The sequence below is a fragment of the Rattus norvegicus genome, chromosome 1 (assembly GCF_021556685.1).
Source record: "Rattus norvegicus strain SHRSP/BbbUtx chromosome 1, alternate assembly SHRSP_T2T, whole genome shotgun sequence".
In the NCBI taxonomy this organism is placed as follows: domain Eukaryota; kingdom Metazoa; phylum Chordata; class Mammalia; order Rodentia; family Muridae; genus Rattus; species Rattus norvegicus.
In genome coordinates, this window is record NC_141534.1 from 388,019 (window position 1) to 407,576 (window position 19,558).

The following is a 19,558-nucleotide window of genomic DNA, read 5'->3' on the forward strand; positions in this document are numbered from 1 at the left end:
ATCATGATCCTTTAGACTTTAAGGTGATCAAGTCCCTGGTGGAATCAGTCAGGATATATGGCATTACGGCCTCATTTACCATAGCTCAGGTTGAGGCCTTACCCAGATTTTGCATGACTCCTAGTGATTGGACTAACCTTGCTCAGGTCTGTCTTAGTCCGGGACAGTATTTGGACTGGAAAGCTTTTCTTATTGAGTTTGCCAAGGAACAGGCTGCTGCCAATTTGGCGGCGGGAGATTAGAGGGTAAAGGATTGATTATTGCTCCTAAAAAGGTACAAAAGGGCAATCTTGTAAATTATTTAGGAACAAAAGTAAGCCCTTATATCATTATCCCCCAAAAGGTTGAATTGAGGAAAGATAACCTTAAGACTCTTAATGATTTTCAAAAATTATTGGGAGGTATTAATTGGGTCAGATGTTATTTAAAATTACCAAATTATGAATTAAAACCATTGTATAATATTTTGGCTGGGAATTCGGCCTTGGATTCTCCTATTATCCTTCAGCAGTTGCACGATTAGCCCTGAATGGGATTCAACAGTGCATACAACATTTTGGTGTTTCCCCAACCTCGATCATAGTGCCCTATGCAGGTCAGCAAATGAAGATCTTATGTGGCACTGTGGATGATTGGGTTATATTATGCTGTGGATTCCATGGAGAGATAGATAGTCATTATCTAAAACACCCTTTGCTATCCTTCTTTAAGGAACATCCTGTGATTTATCCTAAGGTTACCTCCAGTGTTCCCATACAGGGGGCCCCAAACATTTTTACAGATGGATCCAAAAATGGCTGTGGAGCCTATATGATTGACCATCAAGAGCCAATTTTGTGTCAATATCAACCCGGCTCTCCACGAGTAATTGAACTCAAAATTGTGCTGGAAGTGTTTAAAAATTGTTCTTTTGCCTTTAATTTGCTCTCTGATTCATCATATGTTGTTAATACAGTTAAGATATTAGAAGTGGCTGGCCCTATTAAAATTAGCAGCACGGTATGCCAGCTGCTGAGGGAACTTCAGGAATTGATCTGGAAAAGAGGTCACAAGTTTTTTGTCCAACATATTAGAGCTCATACAGGTTTGCCTGGTCCTCTAAGTGAGGAAAATGATCTTGTGGATAGATGTACCTGAATGGAGTTTATCTTCTTAATCTCATCATTGGATCAAGTCCGACAGTTTCATCAACAATTTCATGTGCCTACCAAAACCTTACAGCAGAAGTTTCATCTGTCTTGAGCAGACGCTCGACAGATAGTTTTAGGATGTCAACAGTGTATCACTTTCCATCATCCCCCTAGTGTGGGGGTTAATCCCAGGGGCTTACTGCCTCTAAAGATTTGGCAAGTGAAAAAAAAAAGATTTGGCAAGTGGATGTAACTCACATATATGGATCTGGGACTCTAAAATACATTCATGTTTCTATGGATACCTGCTCAGGTGTCATTCATGCTACCCCTATGTGTGGGGAAAAAGCACACAATGTTATTGGACACTGCCTAGAAGCCTGGGCTGCTTGGGGAAAGCCTCAACACTTAAAAATGACAATGGCCCAGCATACACTGCCCAATCTTTTAAATCCTTTTGTAAACAGATGGATGTGCAGTTGAGCCATGGTCTGCCTTATAATCCCCAAGGTCAAGGTATTGTTGAGCGAGAACATCGTACCTTGAAGGAATGCTTAATTAAACAAAAAGGGGGAATAGGCCATGGCAGAACTCCTAAGGAACAGATATCCTTAGCTCTTTTTACTCTTAATTTTTTAATTTTGGGTGATGATGGCCTTTCTGCCGCTGACCGACATCAGTGTTGGGAGGGCACATTGAAAGGTTATGTGAAGTAGAAAGATGTGCTCACTGGCTTATGGCATGGGCCAGACCCTGTGTTGGCATGGGCGAGAGAGTTTGTTTGTGTGTTTCCTCAGGACCAGCAAGATCCGTTGTGGGTCCCTGAAAGATTGACCAGGAGGTGCAACAAGAATGAAGATCCTGCTGTTGCTGACACTTCTCGGTGTGACCCAAATGCTGGTCAAAAGGGAGCCCCGGTGGGGGATACTATTGGTGTTCCCGAGACTCCTGCCGATACATCATGACCTTTAAGCCCACTCCTCTAATTTGTCTAAACAGTTGTCAAGTTATTTTTTAGGTAATTGGACTGGAGAATTAGATGGATAAGCTACGTGTAGCCATCGTGACCGTGAACTCCACATGTGCAGATGCTAGACTGGCTACGGGATTGTCATCTTGGATTGCTGCTGCTATGTATCATCTTAGAGAGTGGGTGGGTATGGGAGCCCTAGCTGGATTCTTGCTGCTGGTCTCCCTAGCGAGCCTGTGGTGTCTCTGTAGAAAGAGGTTTGTTCAGAGGCGACACGCGGCTATGGTGGTACAGATATTTACAGCCATTGAAGCAGGACAGTCCCCTCAAGCCTGGCTTACAGTCATTCAGAAGACCTAGTTGCACCTTGCCCCTGAGTATATGTGAGTGACCTTGCCCAGAGACGGGCAACTTCCCTACTACCTAAGGCATGGAACATTGTGGACGACAAGGTGTCCTACAATGGGTTTAATGAAGGGATGATCCTAAGACGGGGGGGGGGGGGGGGCGGGCGGGTTGCCACGCTCAAGGGTGCCTTTCCTGCTTGATTAATTAAACAAAAAGGGGGAACTGTAGAGAGATGTGACGTGCCACTCCTCAAACATGGTGCTGGTTTCTGCCTTCAACCCTCCCAATGGTGAGCGCTCCTTGCAGTAAACAAATCCTTATTTGGCTATGTCTGCCTGGCCTGCTAGCTTCCGCATAGTGACAGCCTATCTACATGACCCATGTGGCTTGCTAGGACTTCCCAGTGTTAACTATTTAAGTGTGGTGCAGGGCGTTCCCCATGGGGAGAGAGTCAGAAGAGATAGAGGTCAGAAGATTGTATCAAGGTTCCTGAGTAAAACTGCTTGAAGAACATCTCCTGTGGTCTTGTCTTCCTTGCTGGTTGAGGTTGGGTGTGGCACCTAGTCACAGCAATCAGACAACAAAAGGAGGTGAAAGGAATACAAATTGGAAAGGAAGAAGTCTAAGTATCACTATTTGCAGATGATATGATAGTATATTTAAGTGACCAGAAAAGGTCCACAAGAGAACTACTAAACCTGATAAATAACGACAGCAAAGCGGGTGGGTTTAAAATTAATTCAAATAAATCAGGAGATTTATTATATGCAAAAGATAAACAAACTGAGAAAGAAATTAGGGAAACAACACCCTTCATAATACTCCCAAATAATATAAAATACCTTGGTGTGACTTTCACCAAGCAAGAGAAAGATTTGTATGATAATAACTTAAAGTCTCGTAGAAATAAATTAATCAAGATCTTAGAAGATGGAAACACCTCCAATGCTCATGAACTGGAAAGATTAATATTACAAAAACGGCCCTTTTGCCAAAAGCAATCAACATATTCATTGAAATCCTCACAAAACTTCAAATTCAATTCTTCATAGATGTCAAATAGCAAGTTGCAGATTCATTTGGAATAACAAAATCCCAGGATAGCTAAAATTATCCTCAACACTAAGAGGGCTTTTTGGGGAATCATCATCCCTGACCTCAAGCATTATTTCAGAGCAATAGTTAAAAAAATTATATGGTATTGGTACAGAGACAGGGAGACAGATCAGTGGAAAAGAATTGAAGACCTAGAAATGAACACACACACCCATGGTCACTTGATCTTCATCCAAGGAGCTAAAACCATCCAATGGAAAAAAGGTTGCATTTTCAACAAATGGTGCTGGTTCAACAGGAGGTCAGCATGTAGAAGAATGCAAGTCAATTCATACTTATCACCCTGTATAAAGCTTAAGCCCAAGTTGATCATTGATATTCACATCAAACCAGATATACTCAGACTAATAGAAGAAAACATGGGGAGGAGTCTCTAATACATGGGCACTGGGAAAATTTTTCTGAACATAACACCAATGCCTTATGCTCTAAGTTCAAGAATCAACAAATAGAACCTCATAAAACTGCAATGCTCTGTAAGGCAAAGGACACTGTCATTAGGACAAAATGCCAACCAACAGATTGGGAAAAGATCTTTAGCAATCCCACATCCAATAATGGGCTAGTATCCAAATTATACAAAGATTTCAAGAAGTTAGACTCCAGAGAGCCAAATATCCCTATTAAAAATGGGGTACAGAGTTAAACAAAGATTCACAGCTGAGGAATATCTAATGGCTGAGAATCACATAAAGAATGGTTCAACATCCATAGTCTTCAGGGAAATGCAAATCAAAACAACCCTGAGATTCCACCTCACACCAATCAGAATGGTTAAGATCAACAACCTGTTGACAGCAGATGTTGGTGAAGATATGGAGAAAGAACAACACTCCTCCATTGTTGGTGGTATTGCAACTTGGAACAACCTCTTTGGTAATCAGTGAGAAGGTTCTTCACAAAAGTGGACATTGTATTACCTGAGGACCCAGGTCTGCCTCTCCTGGGCATGTACCCAAAGGACACTGCAACATACAACAAAGCCACATTCTCCACTATGTTCATAGGAGCCTTATTTATAATAGTCAGAAGCTAGAAAGAACCCAGATTCCCTTCAACTGAGGAATGGATTCAGAAAATATGGTGTATCTACACAGTGGCATATAACTCAGCTATCAAAAAACAATGACTTCATGAAATTCATAGGCAAATGGAATGAACTAGAAATATCATCCTGAGTGAGATAACCAAATCACAGAAAAACACAGATGGTATGCTCTCACCGTTAAGTGGATAATAGCCCTAAATTTTGATTACCCAAAATGCAATCCACAGACTACAGGAAACTCAAGAACAAAGATGATCAAAATGGGGATGCCTCACTTCTTACAAATGGAAACAAATATATCCATAGGAAGGGATATGGAGTCAATGTTTAGAGCACAGATTGAAGGAACAGTCATTCAGATATTGTCCCCCATGTGTCCAATATATATGCAGCAAGCAAAACTAGATAAGATGGATGATGCTAAGAAATGCATGCTGACAGGAATTGTATATAGATATTTGCTGAGAGACACAGCCAGAGCAAGTCAAGTACAGAGGTGAATGCCAACAGCAAACTACTGACCTCAGAAATGGACTCCCATTGGACAAATTAGAGAAAGGATTAAAAGTGCTAAAGGGGCTTGCAACCCCATTAGAACAAAAATGTCAACCAACCAGAGCTCCCAGAGAATAAACCACTACCCAGGCTTACCCATGGCTACAACTGCATATTTAGCAAAGGATGACCTTGCTAGGCATAAATGGAAAGAGAAGCCCTTGATCCTGCCAAGGGCAGAGTCCTGGTGTACGGAATTTTTTTGGGGAGAAACGGTAAGGGGTATGGATGGACAGGGGAACACCCATATAGAAGGGTGGTTGTAGGAGGCTTGTGGTCAGGAAACCGGTAAAGGGAATAACATTTGAAATGTAAATAAGAAATACCCAATTAAACATAAAAATCAAGATGCAACAAACTCTTAACACAACAATCAGATTTGTATGTTAAGTTTTCAATCCAAAATATATCCAAACAATAAACTTACAAACAGTTAATAAGGATATAAGCTGCCTGCCTAGAAAATATAAATTTGATTATAGAAATCCACCCATCTACCTTGACAATTCAAGACCACCCAGATGCAGATCACTCTTCTCTGTCTCCATCTTGATTTTTCTCCCTTCTTTTACTCTCCCACCTTATTTTTTTACTGTACAATCATGGCATTGACCTAACTGGTACCAGCCCTCTGCTGCCTATAGACATCAACTTACATATCAGACATGCATCTGTCTTGTTGCAATGTAAACTAAGACAATACCATTTCAAAACATATACCAACTAGGTATAAAAATATATGTTATATAATAATATTAGCAATAAAATTCTCTCTCATAAATGACAGGTATATTCTTTCATTCCTTTAAAGAAAACACAAAATTATTCTCAACCATCTTATTGAGGTGTGAACAAACATCAAAGAAAAAAATATTTACCAAATGTCATTGAGTGTTAAGAACTGATTATCAGGCAAGAGATAAGCATTACAACCCATTAAATGTCTGCATAGGAATTGATATTGTCAGGATGCACGTTGAATCTGTATGATTCCAGGAATTTTTGGATTTAGCATGATGACATATTCTCCAGATCACAAGAATCATGGGGAGCTTAAGGAGATTTTGTGAACATGCTCAACTCCTGGCTCAATGTTGCATGTGAAACTTCCCTTCCCTACACCAGGGAATGAAAGAAATAATGTGTCATTATTCAATCCAAAGTCCAAATGATATGGAACATTTATACCTTCTCAACTCTTGTCTTACTATAAAAGTTCTGAGGAAATCTATTGGGTTCATAAATATTGCTGTTGACACATGGTCTGTTGAAGGATGTTCAAGAGAAGATTGGCCTTTGGAATACTTATGGCATGGATTTTAATGAAATCATGGCAGCTGTGGATGAAGAACATTATCTTCAAAACATGTTTCTGGAAATGTTTTGATCAAAAGTCTTCAGACCTCAGATGTAGAGCTTGATGTCAGAATTTTCCCATTGTATCCAGGGAGCAGAACATAGGATGAACAGAAAGAAACTGTTGAATATAATTAAGTGGATTGCCCATCAGCAGAAGCCTTAAAATATACAAACTAGTGTAAATGTGTGTGTTATGTTTGCCTGCATAAGAATCAGGTTTCACAATTGCTCCATGCTAGATCCTAGCAGACATGAAGAAGCTGTGTGCTTTCACTATTGCCTTTTTTTCCCTGAAGTTTTGTCTCATCTTGTGCAGTTTGACTGAACCCAATTGCTTTTGGAAGATAAAGAAGAGAGAAGTTAATGATGGAGATTTGCAAAATGAGTGTGGTTTTGTCCTTTTTACACTTGAGAGCCCTATTAAAGAAAATTTTTATAATCACATTATTAATTTTAGGTAAGTTACTAACTTAATTTCTTGTTTCAATATTATGAATTAGAAGTATATAACTGCACACACCCTGTAAGATCCTGTCTTTTTTTCCCCTTGTAACTTTAGGAACCACAGAATATTAATTATAACTTCAATCAATGTTTTGATACTTTCAAATGTGTCACAGTTTACGTTAGCTTTACTACATTGGCTCAAGTTCACAAAGCTGGAAAATGAGAGAGACTGGATTCTATCTCTTGAATCTTTGTTGATATACGTTGAAATAGGTTTTTACCTTTACCTTGAGTTCATAATTCCCACTTTTGGCAAAATCTCAATATGAAGAGACTGCATCACTGCCTCTTTTCAATTTTCTGCCAACCATTCCTTTATAAGCATGCATCTAAAGGCCTCAATAAAATGGTTATCTAATTTTGGCCTCTAAAAGTTGGGCATACACTCAGACATTGAAACGTGTGGTGGTGGTTGTGGAATGATGTCTACTATATATGATTAAATGTATATTATTACATATATACTTATGAGTATATATGTACATATATATGTGTATATATATATATATATATATATATATATATATATATATATATATATATTTGCCTTGCATTATAAAATACTCTTTAAATGAGCTCCTCCTGTCATACTGGAGCTGTCACTGAATATGGAAAATGCCTACCAGATTTCTTATTCTGTTACCAGAATATCTTTTCATCCAGTGATGCAAACACTCAGTCACTTACTAGAATTATTACTTGCATCATATAGATTTTCAATATTTTTCTTAATTTAAAAAAATGTAAAATTATGGAAAATCTAGGAGACTAAATGTACTTCTTGTTGATAAGAAGCTGTTCTCAATGTGGCTACATAGTTCTTAGATTCCAAGTGTGAGATGATATCATTTGTGCCTGCAAATCATGAGAGAAGGGATGTTGAAATCACTCAAATTTTAACTAATCCATGAGCTTGTGATTTCATTCTTTAATAAACTGAAGTTTTCTGCACTTTTCTATCCCTGACTCTCATCCCATTTCTTATTCATTTTTTGTGTCTTTCTGATTTAAACAAAATATTTTCTAATTGTTAGCAACAGTATACTTTGTACACTTTGATATTGGTGGTGGCTTCACATTATTGTAATTCTGTGTTAGGTCAGTAGAAATTCAATTTCTGATACATTCTGTATCATTCCAGATCTCATTGGAAAAAATAGTGGACATTCTTATTAGTGACACTTCTACAAGTCATAATAAGATTTAAATTTACAAATATATGAATTGTATCAATACACTTTTAAGGTTTAGAAAGAAAAACATAGATTCAAACATTCAATTAAAAGTGAAAATTTCAGCAAAAGAGCCTGTTTGGTGTTTTACTCCTGATGAGAGGTATTTGCTAATAGTAACAGATGACAGATGAACTGCCAACTATGCTTGGGCAGAGGAACACATTTGAAATGAAAGAAGATCATAGGGTTCAGACATCTATTAAAGGACCTTAAAGAATTAGGAGACCTGAAGTGTTAAGAGAAATTTCAATCCACTTTTACAAAATTAAAATAGTAGCAACACACTAAAAGGTGACTTCATGTTGACATGTATAGGAGCCAAAAGGATGCTGAGACACCGCCGGGTCCTGAAGGAAACAGACCGGATAAACAGTTCTCTGCACCCAAATCCCGTGGGAGGGAGAGCTAAACCTTCAGAGAGGCAGACACGCCTGGGAAACCAGAAGAGACTGCACTCTGCGCACATCCAGATGCCAGAGGAAAACACCAAACGCCATCTGGAACCCTGGTGCATGGAGGCTCCCGTAAAGAGCAGCGCAGATCTTCCAGGTTGCTGCCGCCGCGGAGAGGGCTTAGGCAGTACCCCACGGGCAAACTTGAGCCTCAGAACCACAGGTAGGAAAACCTTTTCCGCTGCAAGAAACCTGCCTGGTGAACTCAGGACACACAGAAGCAAAATTCTTCTAGGACCGGGCACTTCCTGTGTTTATCGGAAGTCCCACAACCTCGGATCCCGGCCCGCAGCAGCTCTCTGCTCCCAAAACCCCTTGGAGAGAGACCTCAACGCCTGGTCATGTGGGCACTCCTGAGGCTGCAGAGCAGAGGAGACCACCAACACTGCCCACCCCTGCCCACATCCCTGGCCCAAGAGGAAACTGTATAAGGCCTCTGGGTTCCCATAGGGGAGGGCCCAGGAGCGGCAGGACCCCTGCGCCTGAGACACCACCGGAACCTGAAGGTAACAGACCGGATAAACAGTTCTCTGCACCCAAATCCCGTAGGAGGGAGAGCTAAACCTTCAGAGAGGCAGACACGCCTGGGAAACCAGAAGAGACTGCACTCTGCACACACATCTTGGACGCCAGAGGAAAACACCAAACAACATCTGGAACCCTAGTGCACAGAAGCTCCCGGAAAGGACGACGCAGATCTTCCTGGTTGCTGCCGCCACAGAGAACTCGTGGGCAGCACCCCAGGAGCAAGTTTGAGCCTCGGGACCACAGGTAAGACCAACTTTTCTGCTGCAAGTGACCTGCCTGGTGAACTCAAGACACAGGCCCAAAGGAACAGCTGAAGACCTGTAGAGAGGAAAGACTGCATGCCCGAAAGCAGAACACTCTGTCCCCTTAACTGGCTGAAAGAAAACAGGAAACAGGTCTACAGCACTCCTGACACACAGGATTATAGGACAGTATAGCCACTGTCAGAAATAGCAGAACAAAGTAACACTAGAGATAATCTGATTTCGAGAGGCAAGCGCAGGAACCCAAGCAACAGAAACCAAGACTACATGGCATCATCGGAGCCCAATTCTCCCACCAAAATAAACATGGAATATCCAAACACACCAGAAAAGCAAGATCTAGTTTCAAAATCATATTTGACGATGATGCTGGAGGACTTCAAGAAAGACGTGAAGAACTCCCTTAGAGAAACACAGGAAAACATTAATAAACAAGTAGAAGCCTACAGAGAGGAATCACAAAAATCCCTGAAAGAATTCCAGGAAAACACAATCAAACAGTTGAAGGAATTAAAAATGAAATAGAAGCAATCAAGAAAGAACACATGGAAACAACCCTGGATATAGAAAACCAAAAGAAGAGACAAGGAGCTGTAGATACAAGCCTCACCAGCAGAATACAAGAGATGGAAGGGAGAATCTCAGGAGCAAAAGATTCCATAGAAATCATTGACTCAACTGTCAAAGATAATGTAAAGCGGAAAAAGCTACTGGTCCAAAACATAAAGGAAATCCAGGGCTCAATGAGAAGATCAAACCTAAGGATAATAGGTATAGAAGAGAGTGAAGACTCCCAGCTCAAAGGACCAGTAAATATCTTCAACAAAATCTTAGAAGAAAACTTCCCTAACCTAAAAAAAGAGATACCCATAGGCATAGAAGAAGCCTACACAACTCCAAATAGATTGGACCAGAAAAGAAACACCTCCCGTCATATAATAGTCAAAACACCAAATGCACAAAATAAAGAAAGAATATTAAAAGCAGTAAGGGAAAAAGGTCAAGTAACATTTAAAGGCAGACCTATCAGAAGCACACCAGACTTTTCGCCAGAAACTATGAAGGCCAGAAGATCCTGGACAGATGTCATACAGACCCTAAGAGAACACAAATGCCAGCCCAGGTTACTGTATCCTGCAAAACTCTCAATTAACATAGATGGAGAAACCAAGATATTCCATGACAAAACCAAATTTACACAATATCTTTCTACAAATCCAGCACTACAAAGGATAATAAATGGTAAAGCCCAACATAAGGAGGCAAGCTATACCCTAGAAGAAGCAAGAAACTAATTGTCTTGGCAACAAAACAAAGAGAAGAAAAGCAAACATAACCTCACATCCAAATATGAATATAACAGGAAGCAATAACACTATTCCTTAATATCTCTCAACATCAATGGCCTCAACTCCCCAATAAAAAACATAGATTAACAAACTGGATACACAATGAGGACCCTGCATTCTGCTGCCTAAAGGAAACACACCTCAGAGACAAAGACAGACACTACCTCAAAGTGAAAGGCTGGAAAACAACTTTCTAAGCAAATGGTCAGAAGAAGGAAGCTGGAGTAGCCATTCTAATATCAAACAAAATCAATTTTCAATTAAAAGTCATCAAAAGAGATAAGGAAGGACACTTCATATTCATCAAAGGAAAAAGCCACCAAGGTGAACTCTCAATCCTAAATATCTATGCCCCAAATACAAGAGCACCTACATGCGTAAAAGAAACCTTACTAAAGCTCAAAACACACATTGCACCTCACACAATAATAGTGGGAGATTTCAACACCCCACTCTCATCAATGGACAGATCATGGAAACAGAATTTACACAGAGACGTAGACAGACTAAGAGAAGTCAAGAGCCAAATCGACTTAACGGGTGTTTATAGAACATTCTATCCTAAAGCAAAAGGATATACCTTCTTCTCAGCTCCTCATGGTACTTTCTCCAAAATTAACCATATAGTTGGTCAAAAAACGGGCATCAATAGGTACAGAAAGATAGAAATAATCCCATGCGTGCTATCAGACCACCACGGTCTAAAACTGGTCTTCAATAACAATAAGGGAAGAATGCCCACATATACGTGGAAATTGAACAATGCTCTACTCAATGATAACCTAGTCAAGGAAGAAATAAAGAAAGAAATTAAAGACTTTTTAGAATTTAATGAAAATGAAGGTCCAACATACCCAAACTTATGGGATACAATGAAAGCTGTGCTAAGGGGAAAACTCATAGCGCTGAGTGCCTGCAGAAAGAAACAGGAAAGAGCATATGTCAGCAGCTTGACAGCACACCTAAAAGCTCTAGAGCAAAAAGAAGCAAATACACCCAGGAGGAGTAGAAGTCAGGAAATAATCAAACTCAGAGCTGAAATCAACCAGGTAGAAACAAAAAGGACCATAGAAAGAATCAACAGAACCAAAAGTTGGTTCTTTGAGAAAACCAACAAGATAGATAAAACCTTAGCCAGACTAACGAGAGGACCCAGAGAGTGTGTCCAAATTAACAAAATCAGAAATGAAAAGGGAGACATAACTACAGATTCAGAGGAAATTAAAAAATCATCAGATCCTACTATAAAAGCCTATATTCAACAAAACTTGAAAATCTACAGGAAATGGACAATTTCCTAGACAGATACAAGGTACCAAAGTTAAATCAGGAACAGATAAACCAGTTAAACAACCCCATAACTCCTAAAGAAATAGAAGCAGTCATTTAAGGTCTCCCAACCAAAAAGAGCCCAGGTCCAGACGGGTTTAGTGCAGAATTCTATCAGACCTTCATAAAGACCTCATACCAATATTATCCAAACTATTCCACAAAATTGAAACAAATGGATCACTCCCGAATTCCTTCTATGAAGCCACAATTACTCTTATACCTAAACCACACAAAGACCCAACAAAGAAAGAGAACTTCAGACCAATTTCCCTTATGAATATCGATGCAAAAATACTCAATAAAATTCTGGCAAACCGAATCCAAGAGCACATCAAAACAATCATCCACCATGATAAAGTAGGCTTCATCCCAGGCATGCTTTTTATTTTGTATTTGTGGAATTATATCTCCAAGATTATATTATAACAGTCTTAATCAATTGGATGCTAATGTAGTCAGAATATTGTATTCAGAGGTAAAATAGTCCCCTTATTGACTGTCAAAGTTACAAAATTTATCATAGGTTAGTGTCATGGGTCTATGAACTTTTAAATTGTATTCTAATCTTAAGATCTCTAAATTATGAGACATTTCATGACATTTAGACAGAAATATAGAATGCCTTTTTTTTCTTTTTTCTTTTTTTTCGGAGCTGGGGACTGAACCCAGGGCCTTGAGCTCGCTAGGCAATCGCTCTACCGCCGAGCTAAATCCCCAACCCCTTAGAATGCCTTTTGATACAAACTTAATTGCAACTGAAATTTTCTTTTTCAAGCATCTTCCTTAATCATCATTATGCTTGGTTTTAGGATACCAGCAAGAAAATATGAATTTTTTTCTGGTAATGTTTTTTGCAACTGATGAGATCAACAAGAATCCCTATCTTTTATCCAACATGTCTTTGATATTTTCCATCATTGCTGGCCTGTGTGAAGATACACTGGGATTTCTGGATAAAGCATATTCAAACCAAAACAACAATTTTCAGCTAATTAATTATTTCTGTGGAATAAAGCAACGTTGTGATATAGGCCTTAGAGGACCATCATGGACAACATCCTTAAAACTATCAATTTATTCAAGAACACCAAAGGTAATAATGTGTGACACTGGACGAATTACCAACATTTAAATTCCATTTACATGTGCCTACAAGAAAACTTGGACCCCATGCATTTATAGGTATGCTGCTAAACACACACACACACACACACACACACACACACACACACACAGAGAGAGAGAGAGAGAGAGAGAGAGAGAGAGAGAGAGAGAGAGAGAGAGAGAGAGAGAATAAAATAATCAGATTGTATAACTATACTGGGCAAACAGGAAAAGCTGTTTTCTAGAACATAGAGTTTTGTCAGGAATATTCTAGAATATATCAGTAAAAATCTATGATATGTATTGTGTAATCTTACTACCCTCAGTCTGAATTCTGAACGGTGAGTTGCATTACTTGTATTTATGTACAAACCCCCTAACAATCATCTTCCTCATGTGGATGTTTCATCCTCTCTTCTATACTCTTTAGATTTTCTTTGGACCATTTAATCCTAACCTGAGTGACCATGACCAGTTTCCCTATATCTATCAGATAGCAACCAAGGAAACATATTTGCTTCATGGCATGGTCTCCTTGATGTTTCATTTTGAATGGACTTGGATAGGACTGGTCATCACAGATGATGACCAAGGTATTCAGTTTCACTCAGATTTGAGAGAAGAAATGCAAAGGCATGTGATCTGTTTAGCTTTTGTGATTATGATCCCAGAAAGCATTCAGTTATACAACACAAAGTTTAAGATATATGACCAACAACTTATGACATCTTCATCAAAGTTTGTTATCGTTTATGGCAAAATGAACTCCACTCAAGAACTCAGCTTTAGAAGATGGGCATATTTAATTGCACGGAGAATCTGGATCACAACTTCACAATTGGATGTCATCACATATGATAAAGATTTCAGCCTTGATTTCTTCCACGGGACTGTCATTTTTGCCCACCACCACAATGACATTGCTATATTTAGAATTTTTATGCAAACAATAAACACATCCAAATATCCAGTAGATATTTCGCAGTCTATGCTGCAGTGGAATCATTTTAACTGTTCAATCTCAAAGAACAAGAAGAAAATGGATTTTTTTATGTTGAAAAACCCATTGGAATGGTTAACACAGCACACATTTGACATGGTCCTGAGTGAAGAAGGTTACAATTTGTATAATGCTGGGTATGCTGTGGCCCACACCTATCACGAACTCATTTTTCAACAAGTAGAGTCTCAGGAAATGGCCAAACCCAAAGGACTATTCACTGACTGTCAGCAGGTAACGTTTCTTACATTTCAGTATGCTTAGGTATAGCAATGTGACCTTTCAGGCCACTGAGAAGTTCACATACTTTTGTTACAGGTTATCTCTTGGTATAAAGTTTTCTATATTGCAAAACTCCAAAATGAATTTTTTACATGGATATATATCATGCACAGTGATAAATTTTAATAGGAGACAATACATTTTCATAAATATAAGTGAATTATGTGAAAATTTGTTTTAACATTTAACCAAATAAGTTCAAAATTTAAAAGGAGCCAAGAGTTTCATCACAAAATCCTTAAGTGATAACTAGACTAGAATATTTTTCTCAAGAAGAATTTCTCAAAATGAGTACATGTGCTCTGATAATAGCTATTCATTTAAATTAATAATATTTATAACAACACGTATGATTAAGAGTACACATTTCATTGAGTTAATGGGTATTTCATACATCTATGCAGTATGTCCATGATTGACCCACTACCATTCTTTACTTCCAAAACTTCCAGATTTTATAACTCCCCCTTTTTTCTTACATATTTGGCTTTAGCTTGTAAATATTATTTTAGACAAACATGTGTACACATACCATGTGATTTGTTCTCTGGTAATCATTTATTCTAGCTTTCTTAACCAGCAACAATTTATGTGAAGTATATTAAATTGTAATTATACAATATAACATGTAATTATAACTTGTAATAATACAGTATAGTGTATTTTACTACATGGGGTTACTATAATATACCTGTATTTTCTGAAAGACATTAAAAAATTATGGGACATTCTCAATTTGGTATTCTCTGTATTGATCTGCATTTGTAAGCATATAATGATTCATCTCTTTCAGGTGGCTTCTTTGCTGAAAACTAGGGTATTTACTAACCCTGTTGGAGAGCTGGTGAACATGAGTCATAAGGAAAATCAGTGTGCCAAGTATGACATTTTCATCATTTGGAATTTTCCAAAAGGCCTTGGATTAAAAGTGAAAATAGGAAGCTATTTTCCTTGTTTGCCACAGAGTCAACAACTTCATATATCTGAAGACTGGGAGTGGGTCACAGGAGAAACATTGTTAGGTACACTACAATTTTTATTTTTTGAAAGATATCTAAATTTTAAAATGGGTAGCACTCAACAATATCCCTGTGGTCAAGACCAATTAATACTCTTGCAAATGACCATTCTCAGTCACAAGCACCAAAATTTAATGACACTGAAATTCATTTGATCTGGTTATAGGGATCAAAGGACTCTGAATACTATGGTCAATTGCATCCATATGACTATTTACCCTACCCTACAGAAACATATTTTTTAAATTTATAGCAATATTTACAGTTACACACACACACACACACACACACATATATATATATATTGTAACTACATATAAACTATATATAAACTGATTATGTATGAACATAGTTGTAGCCTAATTAAGTATAGCATAGATTCATTATGAGAAGTATTTTCCTAGATTAAAACTTTTTTAATTTATAGATTTTTATTATTAATTTTACTTATTTTTTTTTTAGTTCTTTTTTTCGGAGCTGGGGACCGAACCCAGGTCCTTACGCTTCCTAGGTAAGCACTCTACCACTGAGCTAAATCCCCAGCCCCTTAATTTTATTTATTTACATTTTAATATTATCCTCCTTCCCAGTTTCCCCTCCTCTGCAGAATATTGCCTCATCTGCCATCAGAGTGAAGAGAGACCCTTGGTCCTGTGAAGGGTGCATGCCACAGAATATGAAAATGTTAGATCATTGAGGCCAGAGTGGCCAGTGTGTTGGGGAGCTCTTTAATAGATGCAGGAGCGGGAGTGGGATGGAATGGGGATTAAATGTTTTCTTTTACACTTAGGAAAAGTTCATTAATTGTATGAGAGTCTTATATGACATACTTTTTTCTTATTTATTGAACAAGTCTACTTGAGATATCCTACCTTCTCTTTCCATACAACTCTGTGTTCTTATTATTTTATTTATCAGTTTTTAAGAGAAAAACTGATGCCACATAAAAGTTACATTTGAAATAATCACTTTAGCAAGGAGAAAATTTAAATTGTTATACCTAAAATGTTGCATATATAATATTCATGACAAAATTATTGTATGATATTCAATGCATTTCAGGGTAATATAAAATAATAAATTTTGGAGTTGGGGATTTAGCTCAGTCGTAGAGCGCTTGCCTAGGAAGCGCAAGGCCCTGGGTTCGGTCCCCAGCTCCGAAAAAAATAACCAAAAAAAAAAATAATAAATTTTCAGAGGAATACATCTGTTAAATTCCAAAATATTAATCTATAGTTCATTTTATATATGATGTATTCAAGATCTTCACAGAGACATACATATTGAATACATATTTATATAACATATATAATGTGCATATTTCATGTATATATATTATTATATATAATTTATATTTATATGTGTGTGCGTGCCCGTGTGTCTGTGTGTCTGTGTGTCTGTATGTGTATTGCCTCAGGTTCCCTCCTCAGTGTGTAGTGAGACATGTATTGCAGGATTCAGAAAAAGCCATCAGAAACAAACAGCCGACTGCTGCTTTGATTGTGTACAGTGCCAAGAAAATGAGATTGCCAATGATACAGTTACATTCTTGCTTGCAGAGAAAAATTTGCTGAATTTGAATATCTTCTCTTTACAAACTAGAAATATGATATGTCCTAGATGGAAACTACAGCCCAAAAATCTCCATGTTTCAAAATTTAATTGGTTAAATAATATCAGTTTCCCTTGAACCCATTTAATTACCTGCAATTTCTTCCAAAAACAACCCATGTCTCTCAGAATATAATGGTTAATGCTTTTATACTATGCAGAAAATGCTTAGGGGATACACATGTCTAACATTTTTTAAAAGATAATTTTAGGCATAACCTAAGCTGATGTATATTCTTCTTTGATCCTTAGTACAAAGAATCTTGACTACATTTACAGTCCACAAACTTTCTGTCGCCAAGCTTAGTCCCTGACAAAGACAAGATGCTCAGAACAACAAGTGTTCTCTAGTGAAACATATTTTAAGAGCTTACATGACATAAAGGATTAGGCATTTCCTATCAAAGAATTAGAAAAAGAGTGAAGATATCAAGAATGCAACAAGAAATAGGAGAGTGCTTATCATTAATCACAGCCTAAATAAGGAAAGTGGGATGAATGTCAATATCAATAATCTTCATGCCATAACCTTCTATATCCATAACCATGGAAAGTGTAGTTGGGGGAAAAGAAATTGTACCACAACAAGAAGGACATGCATAAGTTTATGAGACATACGGCTTCAAGCATGAAAATATTCCTATACACAAACGGTTTTTGAATGAGGCATTGTATGTTCACAAGCCTATGTGTAGACACAAAGTGCACAATAATCAAAGCAAACAAAATACATAATGTTTTTCATCCACCAGCATCAATAAATATGTCAGCATACTACCCTTGTCTCTGAATAGTAAATTTATGGATTGAGAAATAAAATAAACTGAGATTATGCATATTAGTAATCATCATATTTTTATTTCATTTTTGTTTAAGTGATAACTTTTCCAATTTCTGTGATGATGATTTGTTCCATCACAAAGCATAGGTTAATAGACAGGAAACATAAGTAATTAGTCCGTGAAGCAATAATGAGTGTAATATATTCTCAACTCCAAATTATTTATTGATATATCCTTTGAAAAAAAACAAATATATAATTATTAACTACATGATTATGATACCTTATAAGGGATTATTTTTCTTTGCCAACAGATATGGAGCAGTGTGTGAGATGTCCAGATTATTCTTATGCCAACTTAGAACAAACCAAGTGCCTCCAAAGAGTTGTGACATTTCTTGCTTATGAAGATCCATTGGGGATGGCTCTAGGCTGCCTGGCCCTGTCCTTTTCAGCCATCACAATTCTAGTACTAGTCACTTTTGTGAAGTACAGGGATACTCCCATTGTGAAAGCCAATAACCGTATTCTCAGCTACATCCTGCTCATATCTCTAGTCTTCTGTTTTCTCTGCTCATTGCTTTTCATTGGACATCCCAACCAGGCCACATGCATCCTGCAGCAGGCCACCTTTGCAATATTTTTCACAGTTGCTATTTCTACTGTGTTGGCCAAAACCGTAACTGTGGTCACAGCTTTCAAGCTCACTACTCCAGGGAGAAGGATAAGAAAGATGATGATAAAAGGGGCAACTAACTTGCTCATTCCCATTTGTACCCTAATCCAACTTGTTCTCTGTGGAATCTGGTTGGTGACATCTCCTCCATTTATTGACAGAGATATGCAATCTGAACATGGAAAGATAATCATCACTTGCAACAAAGGCTCAGTCATTGCCTTCCACTTTGTCTTGGGATATTTAGGCTCCTTGGCTCTGGGGAGCTTCACTGTGGCTTTCTTGGCTAGGAACCTTCCTGACAGATTCAATGAGGCCAAGTTCCTAACATTCAGCATGTTGGTGTTCTACAGTGTTTGGATCACCTTCCTCCCTGTCTACCACAGCACCAGGGGGAAGGTTATGGTTGTTCTGGAGGTTTTCTCCATCTTGGCTTCTAGTGCAGGGTTGCTTGGGTGCATATTTATCCAAAAGTGTTATGTTCTTTTACTTCGACCAGATTTAAATGTTCTTCAGAAATAAAAAGATAAATTGCTTTATCGAACCTTTGAGAGTTTTAAAATTTTAATGATGCTCAACATATCTATTTTGCTTTGTCTTAACAAAAGTGTTCATAAATCATCAAAGAAAATTAAGTAATATCTAGGCCTAGTATTTGTAACACAGAACAGCACTGCCTAAAGCAATATCAATTAGTAAGTTTTGGTGGCAAATGAGCTCTCAGAAACCTAAACATATTGAGAACAGGAAATATCCATTACTGAGAGGCTACAATCATTTTGATTTGTAGATATGTGTTTAAGAAATGTTCTTAATTACAGATTAGTATAAGTTGATTTTGCTCCATGTAGGCAAGACAACCTCCAAGCAAGATGTTCTGGGAGTTATAAGGA

General features: G+C 37.9%; 1 protein-coding gene across 1 annotated transcript; it reads left to right on the plus strand.

The window, feature by feature from the left end:
• Nucleotides 1–6,777: 6,777 nt before the first annotated feature.
• Vom2r65 (vomeronasal 2 receptor, 65) lies at nt 6,778–19,187 on the plus strand. Its single transcript, NM_001099654.1, is given in 8 exon segments — nt 6,778–6,983; nt 11,384–11,400; nt 13,014–13,285; nt 13,727–14,530; nt 15,372–15,574; nt 16,257–16,281; nt 17,015–17,137; nt 18,297–19,187. Coding segments are annotated over 8 exon segments (2,541 nt in total).
• The last annotated feature ends 371 nt before the right edge of the window (nt 19,188–19,558 follow it).